The 13,500-nt window shown below is 36.7% G+C and overlaps 1 protein-coding gene across 1 annotated transcript; it reads left to right on the top strand.

Moving 5' to 3' along the window:
• The first annotated feature begins 200 nt into the window (after positions 1-200).
• Positions 201-13,342, top strand: LOC132121314 (Golgi to ER traffic protein 4 homolog). The gene is made up of 9 exons (XM_059530598.1): positions 201-376; positions 2,660-2,738; positions 2,872-2,953; positions 3,393-3,542; positions 3,636-3,774; positions 8,445-8,585; positions 8,872-8,947; positions 9,309-9,381; positions 12,575-13,342. The coding sequence occupies exons 1-9, from the start codon at positions 237-239 to the stop codon at positions 12,661-12,663; spliced, it is 969 nt and encodes a 322-aa protein (XP_059386581.1). The 5' UTR covers positions 201-236; the 3' UTR covers positions 12,664-13,342.
• The last annotated feature ends 158 nt before the right edge of the window (positions 13,343-13,500 follow it).

The following is a 13,500-nucleotide window of genomic DNA, read 5'->3' as shown; positions in this document are numbered from 1 at the left end:
TAGATCATTGACAATTAATACTGTACACATTTCGGCCATAATTGGCCACTTTTATATTATATTATTTTATATATTTATCTCTCTCCGTTGTGTCAAAAGTTACATTTTATATGTTGTATTTATCTGTGATGCTAAAAACGAGAGAACAAATATAAGTGGTATCTATGGATGGCATAAAGGACATTGTACGGCGAGTCAGAGGGCTCAGTAATCGCGTTTGGTTGGTCGGAGCAGTCATGTCGGAGCAGGAGTCTCTGAAGAGCTCCAGCGCGAGGAACCGCGGAGGAGTACAGCGGGTGGAGGGCAAACTGAGAGCCAGTGTGGAGAGAGGGGACTATTATGAGGCCCATCAAATGTACCGGACATTATTCTTCAGGTGAGCCTTATCGTTTATTACAAGAGTAATAATGACTGGCCCGGGCCCTGTGGCTTCCAGATCTTTCTTGTTGTCAACCTAGCCCTTACATCGGTTGTGCTGATTGGCCAACTCCTCATCCTGACCCGCCCCTTGAGTCACATCTAATCTCCGATTGGATATTCCCGATGTCATTCATGTCAAAATATCAACGTGAGCTTTGTAGCTACATGCTAATCTGAAGAACAAGGTTGATTTAAAAAATGCACCATCTGAATAATCTGTCAATTACACTATAAAATAATAACACTTAATCAAAAATAATGTTGTATAAAACGACAGTGAGATTAACAATGACATTTTTTTTTAATTTAAGCAATTTAACAATAGAGCTTGTAAATGCGAAATTTTAAGTTTAAAGTCTCTCTCTAAAATCCTCCGATAAATTCAGACCCATGTGATAAAGACAGAAAAAATAAATAAATCAATAAATAAAAATCTTAAAACCATACCTTCCATTCATTCTTCCTTTTGTTGACATGCTGTCTAGTGACAGCATGTAATTTTTGCCATTTTAGGCTCTCTAGCGAGCCGTTATGCTTTCAACCTATCTAGGCAACGTTTTCATGAGCTTCAAATCTATTAAGTTGTCAGCCAAGATGGCATTTATAGACATTGCTTTTTATTTGATGGCCAAACATCTTTTAATCACTATCTTGAGACAAACAACACCAATATCAAATATTACATCAGATTACAGATAATAAAGTAAAAATGTCAGAATGATGCAACTGTACTGACATTATAATGAAAAAGAAGAAGCCTCATTAAAATATAATAACAGTTATAGTAGTCCAAGATAATAATTTATCACTGTTTCTTAGTAATGGAATAACAGCGTATTAATATTTGATAAGTCACAAGGTGCAGTCTATATGAAGGAACATACAGAAAAAAAAAAACAGGAAATGAAATCAAAGAAAGGATCCCTGCAGACCTTCATGACTGTGTGTCAGATTCAAATAAAATATCAGAGAATGTCACCTTTTATGGCAGTTAATTCAGGTTGTAAAATGTCATGTGATGGAAATCCCTGAAAATGCATGGTATTTGTCATAAAAAAAATGATATATATATATATATATATATATATATATATAAATATATATACAGTACAGACCAAAAGTTTGGAAACATTACTATTTTTCATGTTTTTGAAAGAAGTTTCTTCTGCTCATCAAGCCTGCATTTATTTGATCAAAAATACAGAAAAAAATGTAATATTGTGATATATTATTACAATTTAAAATAATTGTTTTTACATTTATTATACTTTAAATTATCATTTATTTCTGTGATGCAAAGCTGAATTTTTAGGATCATTATCACATGATCCTTTAGAAATCATTCTAATATGATGATTAATTATCAAAGTTGGAAACAGTTCTGCTGCTTAATATTTTTTCAGAACATGTGATACTTTTTCAGGATACTTTGATGAATTAAAAGTAAAAAAAAAAGAAGCTATGTTTTTAAAATATAAATATTTTGTAATAACAATATACACTACTGGTCAGTAAGTTGGGGTCAGTAATTTTTTTTTTCTTTCTTTTTTTTTTTTAATAAAATCAATACTTTTATTCAGCAAGGATGTGTTAAATTGATATAAAGTGATAGTAAAGAAAATATATTATTAGAATATATATTATTAGATTTTTTTTTTTTTATAAATGCAGTTCTTTTTAGCCTTTTATTCATCAAATATATTAGACAGCAGAACTGTTTCCAACACTCATAATAAATCAGAATATTAGAATGATTTCTAAATGATCATGTGATAGACTGGATGTTACATGTGACACTGAAGGCTGGAGTACTGATGCTGAAAATTCAGCTTTGCATCACAGGAATAAATTATTTTTTTTAAAGTATATTAAAATAGAAAACTATTATTTTAAGTTGCAATAATATTTCACAATATTACTGTTTTTTCTGTATTTTTGATCAAATAAATGCAGGCTTGATGAGCAGAAGAAACTTCTTTCAAAAACATTAAAAATAGTAATGTTTCCAAACTTTTGGTCTGTACTGTATATATAAAATATTATTATTATTACTGAAAAATAAATGTTGACATTTTAAACATGAAAATGTTATACTCATGTTTTCAAGATATAAAGAATATGTTATCGCATTTTACTGTTTACTTTTGTTTACAATTTACTTCTATTTGTCCCATGACCACTGTGTGATCTCTATCTTGGCCACGGAGACGTTCTTGTTAATAAAATTCTTTGGGTGCAGGTACATGTCACTGTCGAAGCATGCAGAGGCCAGAGAGTTGATGTACAATGGAGCGTTGCTTTTCTTTAGTTATAATCAGGTACGTTATCCTCTGCTATCAGTTTTAGGTCAGTCAGAAACTGTAATTTATCCTGCAGTTAAAGTTCTGAACAGTTCAGACCAGACTTTTTTCCCTTGTAAGATCTCTTCACTAATGTTTGTTTTCAAACCAGCAAAACAGTGCTGCAGATCTGTCCATGCTGGTGCTAGAGTCCCTGGAGAATTCTGGGGCCAAAGTAGATGATGAGACACTAGGTGAGTTTATTGAACATTATATTATTGAGCCTGTTGTGCTGGTGTTTGTTATTAATTTGGCAAACAGTTAGAGCTGTGGTTATATTTAACCTTATCTGTAGTTAGAGCAGAAATTTCCGATCATTCAGGTTTATTTATAAATTTTTAAGCAAAAAAAAACGGTGTCGGTCTCAACATTGGTCACATCACTATTGGTCACATGACATTTGACAAGGTGCAAAACTAAATGTATGAATTAAAGTTTATTTTAACTGAGAAATTAAATGCACATGAAAATCTGCATAATAATGACAATATTGGTTAACGTCATATTGCAGATGAAATAATACAGAATGTAATAAATATTCAATATATCCCAATCCTACACAGAAGTATAGTTCACATCTCCTTTTTTCATCTTTAATTGTGCAATTCTTTACATTCTTGGTGTTTGTTCTAGAGCATTTAGCTAAACTCTTCAGCCTGATGGACCCAAATTCACCAGAGCGAGTGGCGTTTGTCTCTAGAGCGATCAAGTGGTCATCAGGAGGGTCGGGGAAGTTGGGCCACCCTAAACTACACCAGCTGCTGGCACTCACATTGTGGAAAGGTAAAAAACACATGACAATAAATGATCAGCTAAAAGAACAATCAGCTGCTTTGAGAATGGAGAACCCACATCATTTCGTTTATTTGCATTTAGAGCAAAACTACAGTGAATCACGCTATCATTTCCTGCACTCATCTGATGGAGAGGGCTGTGCACAGATGTTGGTGGAGTATTCCTCAGCACGAGGATTTCACGGAGAGGTGGACATGTTTGTAGTGCAGGCCGTCTTACAGTGAGTTCTGGAGTTAAAACATTCTATTATCATTTATTCACCACAATGCAGTTCCAGACCAGTTTGACTATTTTCTTCGGCAAAATACATAAGCAGAAATGTAAGAAAAGAATGTGTTGGGCACTCTGCTATACAGAGTAGAGAAGTGAATCGGGACTAAACTTGTCTAGCTCCAAATTAAAAAAAAAAAATATATATATATATGTATATATATGTATATGTGTGTGTGTATATACACCCATGCACTATATTTCATGTCTTCTAGAGTGCTAAGATAGATTTGTGTGAGGAACAGACCCAATATTAATTTCACAGAAAACCTTGCTTTCTGTTGTTCACTTATGTTCAGATTTGACATCTGATGTTTCAGGTTTGATGTTGTGAAATTAGTGCAGTCTTTATTAAGGTCAAACCTGATGTGACCGGTCTAACACCATCATGTTTGAGAGCTACATGCACACAATGGTAATTCAAAGTGCTTTACATAAAAGAAAGTAAAATAATCATGAAGAAAAATAATAAGAAAAATAAAACAAGCAATTTTAAAACTTTTAAAATTATTAAAACATTTACTTAAAATGAATTTAAAAACAGTTAGAAAATGATTTTACATTAAAAATAAAACTGTGTAAAATCAAGTTCATGGCGATTCTAACCGAACATGCATGTCTATGCCGGCATTTGTGTGAAATAGCAGCAGTTTAATGTGAAGTTTAAACTCCATCAGGGGCTTTTTGACCCTTTGAAGGAAACCAATGCATAGGTTTTTTTTGCATAGTTTGTTCAAGGCATTTTATTTGAAGTACGTTTTATTTTTATTGTATGAAAATAGAATTAGAATTCATTTAGATACTAATTATATACTATTTGCTTAAATTTTTCTTGTGTTTGATGCACAATAAAGCCAATAGTTTAAGATTGTTTTTAGTTTGTACATAAAGAAATTAATTGTACATAAATTATTAATTTATCAACTCATTTATCAGAAATCTTGTGCCGGAAAATGATTACTTCTCACTGGTGATTCCAGATTGTTTTAGAGGACAGGATTGTTTCCTTGTCACCCCCTGTTGTTTCAAAGAATAGTACAATAGTGAACGCAACAAGTATAAAAGCCTCATCCGTTTGGGAAGGTGCACACGCAGTCAATGCAGGCTCGCGAATTGGAGCCAGACGAAAGTATAAATCTTGCTTTAAGCGGTCTTGTTTTCCTACTTCGTTATCATCAACCGCCAAAGTTTGATTCCAATACTCAACAACAAAAATACAGAGTATGAGTGTCCGGATGTGTTCTTGATGTATCGCATCAAATAAAGACTTGAGAATCGAACCGTTAGAAATCCCAGAAGATGCTGCAGGCAGTTGACGTATAGAAGCCTGTATGTGTTAAGGTTTTTTTTTTTTTGATTCCCACTTCAAGCTTGCAAATGTGATGGCTTGTGAAAAAAAACATTTGTTTTGCATAATTTCAATAAAGCATTAAAGACCTGGGGGACCCTGCAGTATTTTCTTGGCATTTTAAAAAGAATCTTAACATTGACAAAGCATGGACCATGTGTCCTTCCAAGTTCGTTCTTTCAAGGTAGTCTGGCTAGACCGGTCTCCACGAGAACGCAAGTCCTTTCTTTGCATTCTTGGAATTGAGAAAAGTTACTAGATCTAGTCATTAGAGAAGATACTAGATTGGTGGGCGAGACCAAAACATTTTGGTCTCGCCCACCAATTGTGGGTTGTTTTTGACTTCATTACCTGATTGTGTTTAGGTGTGGGGTCAGGTAAGGGGCATAATTTTAATTTGTTTAATTTAGAATCAACAACCAGTTTGAAAACGTCCACTTTTGTTCTGCAGAGACTTCAAGTCATCTTACCATGTGTACCCATCACAGATGCTATACAATCAGAGTAATGGTAAATGCCACCAGCAGACATCTTAAAAATCCTAATAAAGAGCAAATGCTGTTCATCAAGTGCACAGAATAAACTCAGCACAACATAAAAGACAGCACTGTCATAACCCACTCACACAGAGACAGCACCTGAGATGTGAGCAAAGATACATGTAGGTATTAAAACCAAGCAAATGTCACCATGCAAACATTTCCCCATAACCAGGAGGAAGCCATTTCTCTGGTAGAATAGGTTCTTACTCTAATCGGGCAGTGCAAGCTCTGAGAATCGTAAGCCAATGAAATGGGCTGTTTTGATACAGGAAGCCTATAATGTGACCCCGAAAAGCTGCTTAAAAAGCCTTAACTGGCGAGAGAGCTGAATATTCAGTTCAGTTGATGTGCCTTGCTTTCTTACATCTGTCCAGATGCCGAAAGATGGTCTGCCATTGTACTACACACCTGAACCCGTGCTGGACACATCTGTCAGGATTCTCTTTCACTTGGAAATCTTGCCCATGTTCACATCTTTTTGATAAAAGCAGCGCACTGTCCATAGTGCCAGTGCACTGAGGTAGCTGTGTGTCACCACAGGGTGCATATGTAGCAACTAGAGGTATTCCAGTTGACACTACTGCCATCAGGCCCAGTGCCCTCTGAAAAATTTTCAGGATAAGAAAACTCCCTAATTCATCAATAACCTGAGTGTTCGGGGCTTTCTCAATGGCAGAATCTTTTCATATCTCTTAGAAGTAATGGCAGAACTTCACGCTTTTTGGCATGTTGCACCATAAAAATTGGGAAAGAATTCAGTTCTAGGAATGCATTTGGGGGAACTAAAATAGCTCCTAATCCAGAGCATGGTCTAACCCAGCATAAGAGGAACTACAAGTGATGAAAGTGTTAGTGTACATTGATTTAGGGCTGCATGCAAAATAGAAAAATGGCTAGAAAAAAAGAGAACATTTAATTACATGTTTTTACTTCAACTTACAGTCATGTGTTTATTGTCTTCATGGTTAATCAAAGCATTTATATCTTCCTTTTTTCCAGCTCATTTAGTTCTTGGGGAACCTCCATGGTGATTAGTTCCTATAACTATCTGGTGTGAAAGCTCCTATTGTTTTTGAGTGCTCCACTATAATAAGGGATGCATGGGTAGGGAGTTCAACTCTGTGCTTAAAAAGGAAATGTGCTGGCTAGGCTCCAACACATTTTTCGGCATACTGATGTTGAACCCTAAAGACTGCATTCAGATGCGCAGTAGAGTCTTGAATTCACCTAGATCTTCACTGGGACATTAGTAGCCAGTCATCAAGAGAATTCAAAACATTCTCAAAAGGGAGAGAGCAGCATTTAGACGCTTTGTGAAAGTGTGTGGGGCTAGTCAATTCAATACTATTCAATGTACCTTCATTTTCGGTACATTGTTCCTTCAAATTGAATTGAATGCAGTCTGGGTCATCTGGGACAAGGGACCTTCAGGTCCACCGAAATAAACCATTCTTTTGGATGAACATATAAAGATGGAGAGATGAAGAAGTTCTCTTCAGCAAAAAGTGGTAAAGCCGGTTATCTAATCAGCAGTAAATTCCATCAGGTGCGTGATTTCACATAGAGCAGCTTTGACTTCACGGAGCCGTTGTTAACTGAGAAGATGCGCAAATCCACGTTCATTATCATCGATTATTTGCGCAACTAGTCAGTTAACAACGGCTCTGTGTAGTAACAGCTCCTCTATGTGAAATCACACACCTGATGGAATTTACCGCTGATTAGAGAACCGGCTTTACTGACGAGATGCGCATTAATTATCGTACGATATTTATCGCGCACACCTACTGCAGCTTAACCACAACCAAGTTATTCCACAGCCTTGGAAAGTACACAAAAAAAGCTTGCCATCCTATGTGTAAACCATAGGTTTCAGGGGGCGGCTGAGGTTAGCTCGTGCACAGTACAGGTGAGAGATGCATGTTGGCATGAGCTTGTTGCTGAAAGGCTCTTCTGGTTCTTCTATGGCATAGGGAGCGCAAGAAGCAGAGTCATCCCCCAAAATGAAGGCAACCCTAAAGCGCAGCATCCTGAGACTCGTGTCTTCACATTGAGGACCGTCTGTGTCCCTGAGATGCAGCACTGGCAGAACACACAGCTCTCATGGCCATCGGACAGCTCAGTGGGACCCTTGCAAATGGGTCAGTTTGAAGAAACGTGCCTTTAGGAGCAATTCGCTTTTGTAGACCGGAAATAATGCCCTTGTCTTCTCACCGGAACTTGGTAGGCAACAGCAGGTGTCAATTTGTAGCACCTTTGTCTGTAGAGGTGCTTCTCAGTGATGAAATGGTGTAAAATCAGTGTGTGAAGGAGAAATATTTTAAGCAATTGGTGTTTGACAGCACTTTATATAGCAAGAGAGCCTGTCATCTTTAGAAACCCTTTGGCCAGATTCCAAAACCCTTTAACACTGTTTCCAAAGTTCAGTGAGTGAATCGAAAATGAAAGGGAACTTTAGTTCAGGTCTGTTTCTCACAAAGAACTATCTTATCTTCTTATCCTGAAGAACTGTAAAATAGTGCAGGGATCATATGAACTGTTTTATGATGTTTGAACTTCTACTTTAAGGTGTCGTCCAACTGCTTTTTTAAAGGGAGTTTGAGGGCAACGATTTAAACTTGATGCAACATTTTTTTTTTGTCGTGCTTGTCACATCTACTAAATTTATGTTGATTGTTGATTTTTTTTTTCTTGGTTGGTATACACCTCAGCATCTTTTCTTGCCTGCAGGTTCCTTTGTCTAAAAAATAAGACAAGCGCATTGGTGGTGTTTACCACATACACACAGAAGCATCCTTCTATAGAGAAGGGTCCTCCGTTTGGCCAGCCTCTGCTGAATTTCCTGTGGTTCCTTCTGCTGGCTGTGGACGGGTGAGATACTGTCCTGTATTCACACTCTGGATCTCAGCATCAGGCCCTTTGTGTCCATTTTTTTGAATGCTTTATGTCAGGCGTTCTTAACTCTGGCTCTGCTCCATCCTTGTTCTTCCTGTAACTTTCTAGTAATCCTGAAGACCTTGATTAGCTTCTTCAGGTGTGTTTCATAAGGATTGGAGTGAAACCAGAGATTGACGTCTTATTGGGAGATGAGAGGGTCTGTCACATGATGGAACAAAACAAATAATGAACCTTTGGATGATTGTGGTTTTATTTCCAGTGGGAAGTTGACAGTCTTCACAGTGTTATGCGAGCAGTATCAACCATCACTGAAGAGGGACCCTATGTACAATGAGGTGAGTTAGTGATAGTAGTGCTCTTAGACACATCACCAACAAGCTTTATTTCTTTCCTAGTACCTAGAGATACAAGGACAGGCAGAATGACTGAAACACTAGCTCTGCTCTTGACCTAATAAGACGTCTGCATCAGTGTCTGCACAATCGATTACAAAAGAATTTGATGCTAAGCTAATGTAGTAATCGGTGTAGTAAGAATGCAGTAACATTAGACAAATACACACAGAAAAACATGTTAAAGGTTGCAGGCATTCAACTTCATCAGAGATTCAACTTCATTTTTCAACTTTATTATAATGTAGTGTAAGACTTTTAGATGTTGTTTATAACGCACAAAATGTTGTTCTCTTGACCTCAGTATCTGGATAGAATAGGACAACTGTTTTTTGGAGTGCCACCTAAACAGTCATCATCATACGGTGGTTTGCTAGGTAAGAAACATCCCTACCACTGTGTGACTACTGATCATGATTCATGATATGAAATACTAAAGCAGTGTTAAAAGGTTAAATGAATGACATGCATGCTATGCTGAATTTGTCTCAGAGCTGTAGAATATGTTCGATCTTTTAATGCAACTTGATTTCTGTAGAGAGCATCTTATTGGAGCCTAAATTTTACAGCATTTAAAACATCCAACTCCCATTGTAATAAACTGTAATCATAACACTCACTGATGCTCTTTTGAATATTTAATTTAAAAAACATGCCAAGTAAGCATTAGTCCTTTCCTGTGAGATATCATGCAGGGGTTTGCTGCCGGTTTCATTAATCACAAAAAGAAAATCAACTACTTTCAATTAACCCCTTAATTATACTGCTCAGCAGTGTGTGATAAGATAATTTTGGAGACCGGTCAGTTCACTTAGCATCACTTAACCGTGTCCGTGATACACATCACCTAGAAGTAGTTAGGCTTGGTGCTACACCAAATTGTTATAAATTGAACAAAACCTCACAGGTTTCATAATTCTCATTATCACCATAGGTAGTAACCCAGTTGAATTAACAAATTAATAATTAAAAACAAATAATAAAAGTACTATAAGGTTGTCCAACAGTACATTACACTTAGACTTATAGCAAATCTCAACTGCTTGATTCTTATATCATAGAAAAATGTAAACTACAGTATGTTGTTGTCTAGTGATATATTAGGTTATACAGTATATCCTACTTTTATCTGCATACATACAGTATAGTCATGTATTGCAATATGTATTATATAAAAAATGCAGTTATATATATATATATATTATACCGTATTTTTCGGACTATAAGTCACACCTGAGTATAAGTCGCATCAGTCCAAAAATACGTCATGATGAAGAAAAAACATATAAGTCGCACTGGAGTATAAAGGCCCGTTCACACCAAGAACGATAACTATAAAGATAACGATATTAGCGTCCACGCCAGCGAACGATATTGTCTGTGTCTGCTGCTTTAATTTCTCGAGCTCATTACAGCAGGATTGATTCTGATTGGTTGGCAATGTTTTTATCGTTCATCAGAAAAAAAATCGTTCTGAAAGTGATTCCAACGATATCGTTTCTCTTTGCCTTTATCGTTATAGTTGTGGTGTGGACTCCGCTATTCTTTAATATTTAGAACGATTTTTAGAACTATATCTTTATCGTTATCTTTATAGTTATCGTGCTTGGTGTGAACGGGCCTAAAGTCGCATTTATTTAGAACCAAGAGAAAACATTACCGTCTACAGCCGTGAGAGGGCGCTCTATGCTGCTTACTGTAGGCTACAGGAGTACTGAGCAGCATAGAGCGCCCTCTCGCGGCTGTAGAAGGTAATGTTTTCTCTTGATTCATTTTTAGTTCATTTCTCTTGGTTCATGTCAAATTAATTTTGATAAATAAGTCGCACTTGACTATAAGTCGCAGGACCAGCCAAACTATGAAAAAAAGTGCGACTTATAGTCCGGCAAATACGATATATATATATATATATTGGTTGTTTATAATTTATATAAGGTTGTGAACCCCTTAGAAGTTTCTGTTTCTATATTTCTGCATAAATATAACTCAGAACCCAAAGAAGTAGACAAAGATAATCCAGTCAAACAAAGGAGACTAAAAATATATACTTTGTCATTAATGTATTGAGAAAAACGTTTTAGTGTTAAATATTTGTGAGTGGCAGAAGTATGAGAATCTTTGCTTTCAGTATCAGGTGTGACCCCATTTTGCAGCAATAACTGCAGCTAAAAGTTTCTTGTAACTGCTGATTAGTCCTGCTCCATGGCTTGTTGGAATTTTAGCCCATTCCTCAGTACAGAACTGCTTTAACTCTGGGATGTTGGGTTTCCTCCTATGAACCTGCTTCAGGTCTTTCCACAACATTTCAATTGGATTAATTCTGGAGTTCGACTTGACCGTTATATTTACTTTGTTCTTCTTTAAACATTCTTCGGTAGAATGACTTGTGTGCTTTGGATTGTTGTCTTGCTGCATGACCCACTTTCTCTTGAGACTTGAGATGCCTTAACATTTTCCTTTAGAATTTGATGTTGTAATTCAGAATTCATTGATGCAGCAAAACGGGCCCAAAACCATGCTATTATCACCAGCATGTTTCACAGATGGGATTAGCTTATGCTGGAATGCAGTGTGTTCTTTTCTCCAAACATAGTGCTTCTCATTTAAACTGAAAAGTTCTATTTTGGTCTCATCTGTCCACAAAACATTTGTCCAATAGCCCTCTTGCATGAACACGTGATTTTAGCAAACTGCAGTTGGGCATCAGTGCGTTTTTTTTCTTTCCTTTTCTTGCAACTCTGCTAGGCACATCAAGGGGGTTCAGTGTTTTCCTGATGATGGACTCATGAACATTAGCCAATGTGAGAAAGGCATTTCGTTGCTTAATAGTTACCCTAGGATCCTTTGAGACTGTGGGGACTTTTTCACTTCTTGCTTTGGAGTGATCTTTGTTAGCTGGTTGTACACAATCTGACTGTGGATTTGTTTTTCAAGCTCTTTAAAGATGGTTTTGTAACCTCTTCTAGCCTGAAGAGCAACAGCAACTCTTTTTCCGATGTCCTCAGAGAGCTCTCCCCTTTGTTTGTGCCATGCTACACTTTCACAAACATAATCAGACTTTGATAGATTCCTGGCTTGTTCTTTAAATAACAGGCAGGCATTGACACCTGATCGTCATGCCACTGATTGAAAATACCTCAGATGGAGTCTAATTTCACCTTCAAATGAACCGCTAATCCTAATCCCTGATGTTGTTTGGGTCTTATTTTTGCAGAAATGTAGAAAATTCTAAAGGGTTCACAAACTTTCAAGCAGCACTGTATGTGTGTGAATGTTTTTTTTTTTTATTATTATTATTATATGGAAGCTTATTTCTGTCATGGAACAAAAAAATAAATTAAAAGGTAAATGTGACTTTTTCTCTCATAACTGAATTTTTTTTTTTTTTCGAATTGTGAGATAAGTTGCATTTTATTTCTTTTCCCAAGCTGGAAATAAGTGTGTAAAATAGGTCAAAATTTTTTTGTACCTACAGTGTTCTTGTTAAGCATAATACACAGCACATAATTTAATCTAATGATATGTTGTGAAGAGTTAAAAAAAAGAACTGGTTTCCCTTCTTTGTAATAGGAAATCTATTGAATAGCCTAATGGGCTCTGGTGAGGAGGAAGAGGGTGAGGAAGCTCAGGAAGACAGCAGCCCCATTGAGCTGGACTGATGCATCTGAGCAGTGACTCGCTGGTCTCCAACGGTCTAAACCAGCCCCATACCAAACCATTCACTGACGTGAACAACGACCAATCACGCATCTATTTTCAATAACTCTTTGCTGTTATTGTTGGACTTTGTTCTGTGTATAGTTTTTTAAAGAAAGAAGGTGCAACAATATCAAAACTTCCCAGACTGTTGAACAAAATTTGTAAAAGAGCAGAAACCGATGCACTTCAGATGTAATTGTGACACCCTCCATTTGTAATTCTACTGAGCTGATAGTGTCAGGGACCCTCGTTTGTGAGAGGGACTTTCCTGTCCTGCCACTGAGGGAGGTCGCTCAACGTATTAATGAATTGCTCTTAACTTATAATCCGTTCTAATATACTTTGATAAAAATACTAGTGTGATAGCTCAAATCAAAACAGGGCTTGGTTTTGTGTGTATACACAGCTAGATCTTACCAAGGATATCACGGTATCCTTGACAGGACATTTCACCACTTGTATGTGTGAGGATGAGAAAAGCACAGATCTTACACGTGTGCGAGTGGGTAGATGAATGCATGTTCGTGTTGATCGGAGTGTGAATGTGCTGTTATAAATGTATCGGTCGCCAAGGGGCTGCTTCATTCTCTGCTGAGGTGTGATTGGATGTAATTAAAGAATAGATGGATGTAACATAAATAGATGGGTCCAGTTTTCTTCGTTCCTGTATAGCTTAAACCCAACATGACATAACAATTGTTGCTAGTTATGACTTTATGGGGTTGTACAGCAGTATTGGTTAATGTCAACCAATATCCAATTAGCTATATGGGCATTGCTTTGGAAAACTGTTGTAG

Source organism: Carassius carassius, chromosome 39, assembly GCF_963082965.1.
Source record: "Carassius carassius chromosome 39, fCarCar2.1, whole genome shotgun sequence".
Taxonomy (NCBI): domain Eukaryota; kingdom Metazoa; phylum Chordata; class Actinopteri; order Cypriniformes; family Cyprinidae; genus Carassius; species Carassius carassius.
The sequence above is the reverse complement of the archived record's forward strand: the minus strand, read 5'-3'. Positions and strand labels throughout refer to the sequence as shown.